General features: G+C 48.1%; 1 protein-coding gene across 1 annotated transcript; it reads left to right on the top strand.

Moving 5' to 3' along the window:
- Positions 1-3,204: 3,204 nt before the first annotated feature.
- Positions 3,205-13,018, top strand: FAM240B (family with sequence similarity 240 member B). The gene is made up of 2 exons (XM_062207118.1): positions 3,205-3,347; positions 12,925-13,018. The coding sequence occupies exons 1-2, from the start codon at positions 3,205-3,207 to the stop codon at positions 13,016-13,018; spliced, it is 237 nt and encodes a 78-aa protein (XP_062063102.1).
- The last annotated feature ends 477 nt before the right edge of the window (positions 13,019-13,495 follow it).

Genomic DNA, 13,495 nt, shown 5'->3' with positions numbered 1-13,495 from the left:
TCTCTCTCTCTCTCTCAACGTCTCCTTACCATTCAAATAAATATATTTTTGAAGTTCATGGAAAATGCATGTTAGGAAAAATCTATACATGGATTTCAAAAATTTTGCCATCAAAATAAATCTTTTTTAAAAAGTCTACTTTCCACAAACTTCATCCAGTTCTTTTTGTCCATTAAAAATAAGCTAAATTTTTTTTTTTTTAATTTTTGACAGGCAGAGTGGACAGTGAGAGAGAGAGAGACAGAGAGAAAGGTCTTCCTTTGCCGTTGGTTCACCCTCTAATGGCCGCCGCGGTAGCGCGCTGCGGCCGGCGCACCGCGCTGTTCCGATGGCAGGAGCCAGGTGCTTATCCTGGTCTCCCATGGGGTGCAGAGCCCAAACACTTGGGCCATCCTCCACTGCACTCCCTGGCCACAGCAGAGAGCTGGCCTGGAAGAGGGGCAACCGGGACAGGATCGGTGCCCCGACCGGGACTAGAACCCGGTGTGCCGGCGCCGCAAGGCGGAGGATTAGCCTGTTGAGCCACGGCGCCGGCTTAATAAGCTAAAATTTTAAGTTTTTTAATTAAAAATAAAAACAAGACTTCTTTTTTTTTTCCTAATTTTTTTGACAGGCAGAGTGGACAGTGAGAGAGACAGAGAAAGGTCTTCTTTGCCGTTGGTTCACCCTCCAATGGCTGCCGTGGCTGGCGCATCTCGCTGATCCAAAGCCAGGAGCCAGGTGCCTCTCCTGGTCTTCCATGCGGGTGCAGGGCCCAAGCACTTGGGCCATCCTCCACTGCCTTCCCGGGCCATAGCAGAGAGCTGGCCTGGAAGAGGGGCAACCAGGACAGAATCCGGCGCCCCGACTGGGACTAGAACCCGGTGTGCCGGCGCCGCAGGTGGAGGATTAGCCTAGTGAGCCGCGGCGCCGGCCCAAGACTTCTTTGGAAAGGAGAAAACCATGGCTCTCACATAGCTGTGTTTGGCAGATGAGCGTCACCCATGGAGCAGGTGGCAGATGCAGTCACCAGGAAAGTCTCCTCCTTATCCCCACCCCACCCACACTCTCCTTTGGACCGTCGCTCCCTGACCTGCAGCACCCACACACTCCTGGCACAGTTTTGCCCACAGAAACTCTGGCCACAGAAAGGGCCAGATAATCAGAAGATGAGTCCAAGGGAAGAAAACAACTGATTTTTAAAAAAATCTTTATAAAACATCCAAATTGCTTTCTTTTTTTTTTTTTAAAGATTTTATTTATTTATTCAAGAAACAGAGTTACAGACAGAGAGGGAGAGACAGAGAGAGATGTCTTCCATCTGCTGGTTCACTACCCAAATGGCCGCAGCAGCTAGAGCTGAGCCGATTGAAGCCAGAGGCCAGGAGCTTCTTCCAGGTCTCCCACAAGGATGCAGGCGCCCAAGCACTTGGCCCATCCTCTGCTGCTTTCCCAGGCCATAGCAGAGAGCTGGGTTGGAATTGGAGCAGCCAGGACTAGAACCAGCGCCTATACGGGATGCCGGCACTGCAGGCAGAGGCTTAGCCTACTACACCATAGTGCCGCATCCCCCAAATTGCTTTCCATCTCCATCTTCTTCAACCATAAGACATTTACACATGATATTCCCTTCAGGTAGGAAGGTCTTGTTGCCCCGTGATAAAAGCATCAGACTCTATTCTTATAAATATAATACAAATAGAAATTATGCTATGCCTTAAATACAAAATAGTAACAGTGGATTTTTTTTAAGCCAATGTTTGTGATGCCCACACCCCACATGGGAAAGCCAGCTCGAGCCCCAGCTTGTCTGCTTCCAATCCAGCTCCCTGTTAATGCACCTGGGAGGGCAGCAGATGATGGCCCAAGTACTCCTGGCCCTGCCACCCGCCTGGGTGACCCAGATGGACTTTGTGGCGCCTGACTTCAGCCTGGCCCAGCCCTGGCTGTGGCAGACCCTTGAGACGTGAGCCAGCAGATGGAAGATATCACTCTTTTTGTCTCTCCCTCTCTATGTCGCTCTTTATTTCTTTTTTTAAGATTTATTTTATTTATTTGAAAGGCAGAGTTACAGAGAGGCAGAAGAAAAGAGAAAGAGAGAGAGAGAGGTCTCCTATCTGCTGGTTCATTCCTCTGATGGCTGCAATGGCCGGAGCTTTGCTGACCCAAAGCTGGGAACCAGAAGCCTCTCCCAGGTCTCCCACAGGGGTGCAGGAGCTCAAGCACTTGGGCCATCTTCTACTGCCTTCCCAGGCCATAGCAGAGAGCTGGATCGGAAGTGAGCCAGCCAGGAATCAAAGCGGCACCCTTATGGGATGCCAGCACTGAAGGCGGTGGCTTTGCCCGCTACGACACAGCGCTGACCCTCTGTCGTTCAAACACCTAAATAAATAAATCATTTTTAGAAACAGCAAAAGCTTTTTTTTTCCCTGAAGCATTTTCTAAGCTCCTCTCGCACCTCCAGGCCTTGGGCTGACTCAGGGGCATGCAGCAGACACGGGACGACAGGAACACGGCAGCAGGGAAGTGGGGAGCGGGTCTCTGTTCACTCTCCAGCCAGGGCTGAGGCTCTGCCAAGGCCACAGGCAAGCAGGGAGGGGTTCGGTTTGCAGTCTTTTGCGTGTACTTGCGTGAGGGAAGCACGGAGACTCGGCACATGGGTGGTGGTCAGGTAACAAGTAAAAACGTGTACGCACCAAATACAAGGGCTTTCGTGGGACACATACAGGTGCCCCACCTGTGCTGGCGAGCAGCACCCACTCCGAGGAAGGGCACAGCTACATCAAATTCCAGCTCTTAGCTTTTGTTAGGAGGCCATGGGGCGATTCCAGTCTCCTAATCTGACACTGAGTATACATTGAGCCAGCTCCCAGGGGATTACATGGAGCTCCAGCCTGGCCTCCCACATGGGTGGCAGGGGCCCAGGTATTTGGACCATTCTCTGCTGCAGTCCCAGGCGCAATAGCAGGAGCAGGATGTGAAGTGGAGTAGCTGGGACTTGCACCAGCACTACAATATACAATGCAGCCATAGCTTAACCCCTGCCTCCTGACGTAATTATTATTGCCATCCCCATTTGCTGTTGAAGAAACACACTCAGACCATGAGCCTGCCTTGTGTGTACCGGCACAGTGCCCGTTTTGAAACTTATCTCGCTGTCACTCCAAAATTAGTGCAGTTTTATTTGGAGGACTGGGATTGGCTTTTTCTTGTCTGTTCCAGGGGATGAACAATCAGTACATCCGCCGGGAGGTCTTCTGCTGCGAAACTTGTGATGAGCTCAAAAGCTTCTGGGAAAAAGAAATTAGCAAACAGACCTGCTACCGAGCACTGGAGGAAGACCGCCAGGGACGAAGCGCCCTGAGAAAGTACGTGGGTTGCTTCCCTGCTACCTTTAACCAAGGTTGCCCAGAAATACACCAGATGGGAAGGCACTGAATTTGTGGCACTGCTCACTGTTCTAAGAACGCACGTGCTGGCCGTGGTACCACGAGGCTGCCCGGCTACAGGTGGAAATTAGGACAAGGTTCGGAAGGACAACCTTTATGATACACACAGGTTCCAGAGAGGGGGTCGCCCTTTGCCCTGGGGTGGGGGGGCAAAGGGGGAAGCATTGCCCGAGGGTGGAACAGAGGAGCTGGGTGAGAGGTGGGGCGAGGTTGGGGGGGGGGGGGGGCTGGTGCCTAAGCCAGAGCCTGTGTTGGGTTTTCCATGGGAATAGCAAGACAGGGCAGAGTATGTGGCTTAGGACTGGCTGATTGGAATCATTCCAGAAGGGTTTAGGCTGTCGGAGTGGTTTCCTGAGACCTGCTGCCTGCTCCCGGTGAGGTCTGGGACAGAGGAAACCCTGCCTTCAGTTCGTGAGAGTTAGGTCAGAGGCGCATGGTGCTACAGGCCCTGGACGGGCGGGTTTGGAGATTGAGGCTTGTGCTGTCTCCCAGAAAGAGCCGGTACTGAAGGGGGGAATCTCTCCCACATCAGCAAGTTTTTTAAGATGTGAAAACATCATGAAACCTGGAAAATACAGGACACGGTGCCTTGCAACCGTCTGTGGCAGAGCCAGGCAGCCTCCCGCACACTTTGCTGTCGAGGTGCTGTCCTGTGCTCTGTGAGATGTTAGCCTTGAAACCTTTGAAGTCAGCAGGACTTCGCTCCCGCATTGTGACAACCAAGTCATCCCTGAGGGAGAATTAATAACTTATAAATATGGACAGGTCTGTTTATTTCCATACCCAAGGGACAGCCGCATTCCAGACCACCTGGTGGGCAGAGCCAGGTTTTTCTATGTGACAGCGGCCAGTCCCGGAGAGCCTCAGGGGAGTGGGACTCTCATTCATGTGGTCTTTGCCATCCTCCTGCTGCCAGCTGTGAGAACTTAATGGCATCTTCCTCTCCAGGAGCCCTGAGGGCTGGATGAAAAGCAAAAATTGCAACCCAATCATGTAGGGGGAAGAGGGTACTTCAATGAGTTCACAGAAAATGGAATTAAAAATAAGAGTATTTGGTGCCCCCCAAGCCCCCTGGAAATCCATGCATAGTGTTTTTTTGTTTTTTAAGATTTATCTATTTATTTGAAAGGCAGAATTACAAAGAGAGAAACAGAAAAACAGAGATCTTCCATCCACTGGTTCACTCCCCAAATGGCTGCAACGGCCAGAGCTGTGCCGATCTGAAGCCAGGAGCTTCTTTCGGGTCTCCCACATGGGTGCAGGGGCCCAAGGACTTGGGACATCTTCTGCTGCTTTCCCAGGCCATAGCAGAGAGCTGGATCAGAAGAGAAGCAGCCGAGACTCTAACCGGCACCTGTACAGGATGCTGGTGCCACAGGCGCTGGCTGTATGCACCATGCCAGTTTTTTTTAAGGTCCCTGTACATGGTCTATAAGTATGGGTAAAGAGTAGAAGAGCACATACAAAGACATGAAGAATGGCTATTTCTGACTGCTGGGATGGCCGCTTCTGTGTGTGTGCTCTCCTATCCTCCCAAAGCTTCTACAATGACACTGTATACTATGCTATTCTGCAATTAAGATAACTTATGAGAGAAAAGGCAGGCAGTTCCATTGGTCCATAGAGCCCATTCTTTCCTCCTCCAGGTTCCCATGTGCCCTGGCCTAGGTTTCCTTCTGAAGTCTGGGGCGTTTTTCTCTACCTTTGATAGCCAAAGGAATTGATCTTCAAAGAGCTCACTATGGGGCACTTCACCACTGTCTTCCCCAAATACAGGTCTAAGGCCAGACACGTAGCCGCCGCACTGCACAGAACAAGGAGCGGGTGCAGGGGCGACCTCCTGTGGTCTCCTCGGGTCTTGAGCCCACCAACCAGACCTGTTGCCTTTATCAATGCCAAATTTTTTTTAAAAATCGATTAATTCTGTAAGCAACAGGCGAAAATCTGGAGGTTTTGCTTTTACTTTTGCTTAAAAAAAAAAAGTGCACAAATCAATGTACATGTAGCCCTCAGAAAAAGAATCTAGAGGTTTTCAAACCAGAGCCAGAACATCAGCACATTTGTATAACTCCCTGCTGAGCTGAGCGAGCAGTCTGAAACACTGTCCCCACAAAACAATAATCTTGCAGTACACATTTGTAGACACATGAATGCTATAAACCCCCGGGCCCCTGTTCCAGCCCTGTGGGTTGTGTCTCCCCAACAGCATTACACAGGTGTGCCCAACCCCCAACACATAAACACCTAACACCCTCATCTTTCTTTATTCTAGCCATCATTCATGAAAGGCCAACCCAACACACTATGCAATTAAGAGATGCTCTGAGTCAACAGTAGGGACAAAAACCTCAAAGTCCCCCACCAAAGCCAATGATGTCTGGAATTCCTCTCCCTCTGCTGGGCTAACCCAGCAAGGTGCAGAGCTGAGCGGAGTGTGGTTAGCACACACCTGTGAGTTCACTGACAGAGAGGGAGGGAAGCTATCTGGCAGAGGACCTGGGGAGGTGAGATCACAAGTGGGCAGGTGCCCCTGGACCTGGAACCCTTCTTACTTTCTTTGAGTCTGGCTAGAACAACACTTCTCTAGTCCCCTGGAGAAGTTGGCAGCGTATGCTGGACCCATAACCACGACCCATGAGGGTCCAAGCTGCCTGGTTTCCTGGCACGGCCTAGGTGCACACCTATCATTCCGGTATCACTATTGATCGTGCTTCCTTTTATTTTCAAAAGTATCTCAGTTCACATGATAAATCTGTGGACACTCAGGGCCAAGTGAGCAATAACTGAGACATAGTGTAGAGAGTCTAAGAAAAAAAAAATTATATGTATATATGGCCTACAAAATACCTCTTCAGAAGCCAGCAGAGTGCAATGTCAGGTATACTTTGAATCTGGTAGCCTGAGAAGGAAGACCACCCACCTCCCTTGTCTCTCACACTTGCCTTACAGCTGCAAGCAAAAAGAAATCTGACTCATAATCTGTTGGTCAAATTAAATCACTATTTCAATGCTTACAAGGCAAGAGTTCGTCTATACAGAAAGAGCAGAGAGAAAAGTTTATTAGAGTTCCCATTCAAAGTGAAGGGGCAGAAAATGTGGCTGTAAATTGAGTTGGTCAGGTCAGCGAGCCAAAGCCTGTGCTGACGGAGGCTCCAACCTGTGACCCTTGCAGTGAGATGCAGGTCACAAGGAAGCCGGGCTCAGGGCCATCTATGGAAAAATAGCTGTGAGGGCAGCTTCTCTCCCACACGGGGCACCATCTGCCTTTTCATATAAAACAAAAGCGTGGAGGTTAGGAGAGGAGTACCGAGATCTGAATTGGAAGGTCAAGGATTCAGTCAACTACAAAATTATTATTATTTAACTTGCACTTTTGAAAATAGGATAGCAACACAAGTACCCCATACAGAGCTTTAAGAATCTTGGCTTTGGGGGAGCACAGTTGATTGAGTTAGCTGCCAGCTTTCTGGGTCCTGCACTGCACTGGAGCCAAGACCACACTTCCCCTGCAGCCACTCCTAAGTAATGATTGACGATGGTACTGCCATTATTTTTCAGTTGTTTTCCCCAAATCTGATTTTCGGAGAAATCAAATGGACACATGTATTTAACGTCTAGTACATGATAGAAAAAAAAAGTCTAACTATGGGTCTGGTTGATCCTCGCTGGCTCCTATAAGGACATTTTGACTGTGACTTAAGAATCTCACAAGCAACATCCAGCTTTCTAGTTAAGCCTCATACATGGGTACTTCAAAAAGGTAGAAAATGAAAGGAAAAGATAAGCTGGGATGGGCCTTTGGCACAACAGCCTAAGTCATTGTGTGGGACACCTGTATATCAAGTCAGAGTGCCTCGTTCGAGTTCCGGCTACTTCACTGCTGATCCGACTTCCTGCTAGTGTGCACCGTGGGAGATAGCAGGTGAATGAGACAGCAGATGGAAGATCTGTGTGTGTTTGTGTGTGTGTTTCTGTCATTCAAATCAAATGAAAATAAATGAGCTCTTAAAGATACATTTATATTGTGAAAAAAAATCCTGAAATCCACGTTTATGAGGGGTCTCCAAAAAGTCTGTGGGAAAAAAAAACTATGTGTGGATTTCAAAAATTTTTGCCACAAAATAAGCATATCTTTTATTTCTGCTTTCAATGAACTCTTGAAGTATGTAATCAAGGAGTCCATGTTCCTAGATAAAAACTACAACTCTTCCACAAACCAGAAGACTCTAAAATTATACACAATGCACACGTTGTTTGGTCTCCATTTGAAAAGTGAGCCCCGTTTTTCTAGGCTAAAGGTAAAATGTTCTCTTTGGGGCCGGCACCGTGGCATAGCAGGTAAAGCCACAGCCTGCAGTGCCAGCATCCCATATGGGCGCCAGTTCAAGTCTCAGCTGCTTCTCTTCAGATCCTGCTCTCTGTTGTGGCCAGGGAAGGCAGTAGAAGATGGCCCAAGCGCTTGGGCCCCTGCACCCATGTGGGAGACCTGGAGGAGACTCCTGGCTCCTAGGCTTCGGATTGGCTCAACTCCAGCCATTGAAGCCATCTGGAGAGTGAACCAGCAGACAGAAAACCTCTCTCTCCCTCTTTCTCTCTCTCTCTCTTTCTCTCTCTCTCTCTCTCTGCCTTTGCCTCTGCCTCTCTGTAACTCTGAGTTTCAAATAGATAAATAAGTCTTTTTAAGAAGAAGTTCTCTTTCAGCTTTATTGCTGGTTGATGGCTCCTCCGAATATGTGCACCAACTTCTAGGCACTGTGTTCCTCATGCTAACCTTCTCTGATGCAAAATTAAACCTCTATATATGCTTTTGTCTTCATTAGCTTACTGAGAACTCAAAAAGAAACGACAACACAGTGATAAAGATATTGACCGAAAGGGGGTAGCAAACAGTCTAAATATTCCTAAGACAGGATATAAAGGTCACTTGGGTACATAAAGTCCTGAATCCTTCCCCACTTGGCAATAAACAATGGTGTGGTTCCTATAATAAGTGAAAGGGGGTATTGGGAAGAGTATTTCCAAAATTCCATTCCTAGAACAAATGCATTGCACCAAAAAAGTGTTAATTCAGGTCCTCCAGGAAGCCGGGGGCCAGGCGAGCTATTTCTGAGGCTTGCTGGAGAACTGTGCCAGGAGAGAAAGTCCGAATGGAAGCTGTGGTGTGCTGATAGAGGCTGCACAGGCGGCTCTTAGGAGCGGGTCAGGGGAAATGCATGCACACATATATCCCTGCCTATGCTTATTATATAGCTCACTGATATAAAGCTGTATAACAGGACGGCGCCGTGGCTCAACAGGCTAATCCTCCGCCTTGCAGCGCCGGCACACCAGGTTCTAGTCCTGGTCAGGGAGCCGGATTCTGTCCCGGTTGCCCCTCTTCCAGGCCAGCTCTCTGCTGTGGCCCAGGAGTGCAGTGGAGGATGGCTCAAGTGCTCGGGCCCTGCACCCGCATGGGAGACCAGGAGAAGCACCTGGCTCCTGCCATCGGATCAGCGCGGTGCGCTGGCTGCAGCGCACCGGCCATGGTGGCCATTGGAGGGTGAACCAACAGCAAAGGAAGACCTTTCTCTCTCTCTCTCTCTCTCCCTGTCCACTCTGCCTGTCAAAAAAAAAAAAAAAAAAGCTGTATAACACACAGTTGGCAAATGATAAGAAAATGTGCAATGCTTTCTGTTACAAATTCTGTTTTAGCCCACTGATACTCAGTCTGCTTTTACTCATTTTTTGCCAACCTCTTGGTCTGTAACCAGCTTACAACTGTGATTTGATCATGATTTCCCAAAATCAGATAGCCAGTAAATGCGTGATTACTATGCAATTCAGCAAAAAAGCCCTGTCATTCATGATAACAGTTTTCTAGTACTGGAAGCCTAGCTCACAATAGTTTTTCTATTTACCTTATGGACCAGGCTAAAAGTCAACCTATTTGGAGACAAAGAAGAATTACATTCATTTGGGACTTATTAAGATTGTAATCTAGGGGCTAGCACTATGGTGTAGTAGGTTAAGCCTCCTCCTGCAGTGTCAGCATCCCATATGGGTGCCAGTTCGAGTCCCAGCTGCTCCACTTTCTATCCAGTTCCCTGCTAATGCACCCAGGAAAGCAGCGGAAGATGGCCCAAGTGCTTGGGCACCTGCACCTGTGTGGGAGATCCAGAAGAGGTTACTAGTTCCTGGCTTCCAATCAGCTCAGCTCCATCCATTGCAGCCATTTGGGGAGTGAACCAGTGGACAGAAGATCTCTCTGTCTCAGTCTGTCCCTCTCTCTGTAACTCTGTCTTTCAAATAAATAAAATAAATCTTTTAAAAAATCAACAATGATGGATCAAGATAGCTGCATTTGGAATACTTTCTGTTATTAGTCAATATTTTTAGATTGTTAGAACCTGATAGTTATAAGCCTAAAGTTGGCTTCAGTCTGCAGTAAATCTTTCACAACTCTTGTAATACAGAGACCTTTTATTTCTTATTTCTTTTTTCTTCTCTCTCTCTTTTTTTTTTAACAATTTATTTGAGAGACAGAGTTACAGACAGGGTGAGGGAGAGACAGAGAGAGAGGTCCTCTATCCACTGGTTCACTCCCCAAATGGCCACAGTGGCCTGGTCCAGCTCTGGTTATTTTTAAAGATTTATTTGAAAGCCAGAGCTACATATAGGCAGAAGGAGAGAGAGAGAGAGAGAGGTCTTCCATCTGCTGATTCACTCCCCAAATGGCCATAATGGCTGGAGTTAGGCCGATCTGAGGCCAGGAGCCGGGAGCTTCTTCTGGGTCTCCCACATGGGTGCAGGGACCCAAGGACTTGGGCCATCTTCTGCTGCTATCTCAGGCTATAGCAAAATGCTGGATTGGAAGTGGAACCACCAGGACTCGAACCAGTGCCCATATGAGATGCCAGCACCACAGGCAGAGGTTTACCCATTATGCCACAGTGCCAGCCCCCAACGCCAAAATTCTTCCAGGGTGCTCCTGGCCAGCGGCTGATGTATTAATACAGTTTCATGCCTGTAGGATGCAGAACTTCCTTAGCAGGTAATTTGAACCCAATGATTCTCTAGCCATCTTTTTTGGGCCCATAGTTGAGAAGAATTTTAAATAAGAAGTTTTCCTAGAGCCAATTTGGTGCCAAGAGCCTTCCAATTTTTTATAGTTTCTTAGTTATAATATCTCACCTCTGGGAATCTCTCCTAGGAAAGTAAACCAGGCTACTTTAAGGTTTTTTTTTTTTTTTTCATTTTAAGATCTTAAGAGAGAAAACTTAAGGTGAGTACCAGTTTTCTTTATTCTTTTTTTGTATATTCTGATTGTCCCATGATAAGTATGTATTACCTAACCTCCAAAACCTCAGACTATGAAAGCAGGTGGCTCCCACTCTCACCTGGGTCCATTATTGGCCAGAGGTTAAAACCCTCCTCACTTTAGAGGTTGGACTTCAACCCGTGAATTTGGAGGACACCCACGCTCAGACCATAGCAGACACTAAACCCATTTTTTAATATGCGCCCATAATGTTGCAGCATCATTTGTTAAATGACCCTCCTCCTGGGGCTGGCATTGTGGCATAGCGGGCAGGGCCACCACCACCCATATGGGCGCCTGTTGCTCCATTTCTGATCCAGCTCTCTGCTATGTTCTGGAAAGGTAGTGCTTGGGCCCCTGCACCCACATGGGAGACCCAGAAGAAGCTCCTGGCTCCTGGCTTCAGATCAGCCCAGCTCTGGCTGTTGTGACCATTTGGAGAGTTAACTAGTGGACGCAGGACCTTTCTCTCTGTCTCTCCCTCTCTGTCTGTAACCCTACCTCTCAAATGCAGATACCACAGATGGAGCCTTAGCCCACTATGCCACAGCTCCACTCCCAAATAAACAAAGCTTTTTTTAAAAATATTTATTTATTCATTTGAAAGTCAGAGTTACACAGAGAGAGGAGAGGCAGAGAGAGTGAAAGGTCTTCCATCCGATGGTTCACTCCCTAATTGGCCGCAACAGCCGGAGCTGTGCCAATCCAAAGCCAAGAGCCAGAAACTTTTTCTGGGTCACCCATGCAGGTGCAGGGACCCAAGGACTTGGGCCATCTTCTACTGCTTTCCCAGGCCATAGCAGAGAGCTGGATCGGAAGAGGACCAGCTGGGACTAGAATTGGCGCCCATATGGGATGCTGGCACTTCAGGCCAGGGTGTTAACCCGCTGCACTACAGTGCCGGCCCCCTATATATAAATAAAGCTTAAAAAAAAAAAAAAAAAACTCTCCTTCCTACACTGAGCTGCCTTTGCTGCATTTGTGCACATTGATTTCTAGCCTCTCTCTTCTGTGCCGTTATCCACTTGTTCCTTCACCAACACCACGCTGCCCTGGTGATGGAAACTTTCTATTGCCTCTCAGAATCAGATATTGCGAGTCCTCCTGATGTGGGCATGCACATATTAACTTCCGATCCAGGTTCCTGTCTCCGACAGAGATAAAAATTCCAAGTGGAGACCAGTAAGGTGTGCATATAGGAACAGGATTGATCTAACAGTGAGGGAATAAACACACAGTCATACACAAGAGAAACACCCACCATGAGTGGGCCAGAGGGTTGCTCGTGAAAAAGAAAAATAACGAGAGCAGTAATAGTGTGGTCCTCCCCCTGTTCACGACCTCCTTTATGAGATACGGGGTGGTACCTTAAGATATACAAATGGGGTGGGTCCTAACACGAACCCTGGTCCCAGATGAGACAGGTGGATCCTGGGAGAGTGGGCATATCAAGCCAGCAGTTACAGAGATAAGCATTACTCTGCAGCGTTGTGGGCATTCTAGCTTGCCTAAATTTTTACTGATTGCCTAGGTACACCACATCACTCCAATGTCTTCTTCAAAATTATTTTAGCTAATCTTCTCTCTCCCTTTTTTATTTTTTGAATTTCTATCTAAAATTTAGAATGAATGTGTTGATGGTGACGGAAAAGTTTTGGTTGCCATTAGATTGAACCCCTACATCAATTTGGGAAGCATTAAATTTGGAGGAAAACTACTTATTCATAGTTTTTGCCCATTTGCTTATTCATTTTCATCTTTATCTGTTTTTTAAAAAAGAAAACTATGGGTTTCTTTTAAAAATACTGGCGAGGGGTCGTCATTTGGCACCATGGTTCAGACTCCGTTGGAACACTCACATCCCATATTGCAATGCCTGAGTCTGAGTCCTAGTGCTGCTCCCAATACCGGCTTCCTGCTGATATGCACCCTGGGAGGCAGTGGTGATGGCTCAAGTGTTGGGCCCTTGCCACCCACCTTGAAAACCTGGATTGCGTTTTGGGCTCCTGGCTTCTGCCTGGCCCAGCCCCAGCTACTGGGAGCATTTGGGGACTGACCTGTCTCTGCCTTTCAAATAAGTGCAAATAAATTTTAAAATTCTAAAATTGTATTCTTGAAAAGAAAAAAAAAAATCACATCCATGGAGCAACAGAAGTGGAAATCACTAACCGCAGGCACTCCCCCCCCCCCCCCCCCCAGGCTCCGGGAAGAATGGAAGCAGAGGCTGGAGATGAGGCTGAGAATGCTGGACAACCCGGATGAGAAGGGAAAGCAGGCAAAGCCCTCGGACTGACAGCTCCCGCCCCGCCCCGCCCCGCCCCACCCCACCCCAGCAGCTTCCAGAACCAGCCACCAAGGGCACTTTTCTAAGAGAAAAAGCTAACACCCAAGTTGTGCCACTCCCTGGTGCTCCCTGTCTGTGAAGGGATTTACATGTGAAACCTCCCCCGTGCTAATGGGAGCTGTGATCCCGCTCAATCCTCCACACGCAGGGCAGGGCGACCGCAGATGGGATGGGAAGCTCCAGTTATCTAATATAAAAAGCTCTCCGAATTAACACGCCCGGGTCTCAGAGATCCAAGTAGCACAATGTATTCCCACATCTTCTCATTTGGAAACCTGGATGTTTTCTCTTTAAGTTTCCGGAGTGCGGGGACCTGGGCAGGCCTCTGGCTGCCTCAAGGTGTCCTGGGAAAGCAGTCATGGAGTCTTGCCTTGCCTTTCTCTGATTTGTGAATGCAAAAATGCAACTGCCTGCAGAAATAAAGCT

Source organism: Lepus europaeus, chromosome 12 (assembly GCF_033115175.1).
Source record: "Lepus europaeus isolate LE1 chromosome 12, mLepTim1.pri, whole genome shotgun sequence".
NCBI lineage: Eukaryota > Metazoa > Chordata > Mammalia > Lagomorpha > Leporidae > Lepus > Lepus europaeus.
The sequence above is the reverse complement of the archived record's forward strand: the minus strand, read 5'-3'. Positions and strand labels throughout refer to the sequence as shown.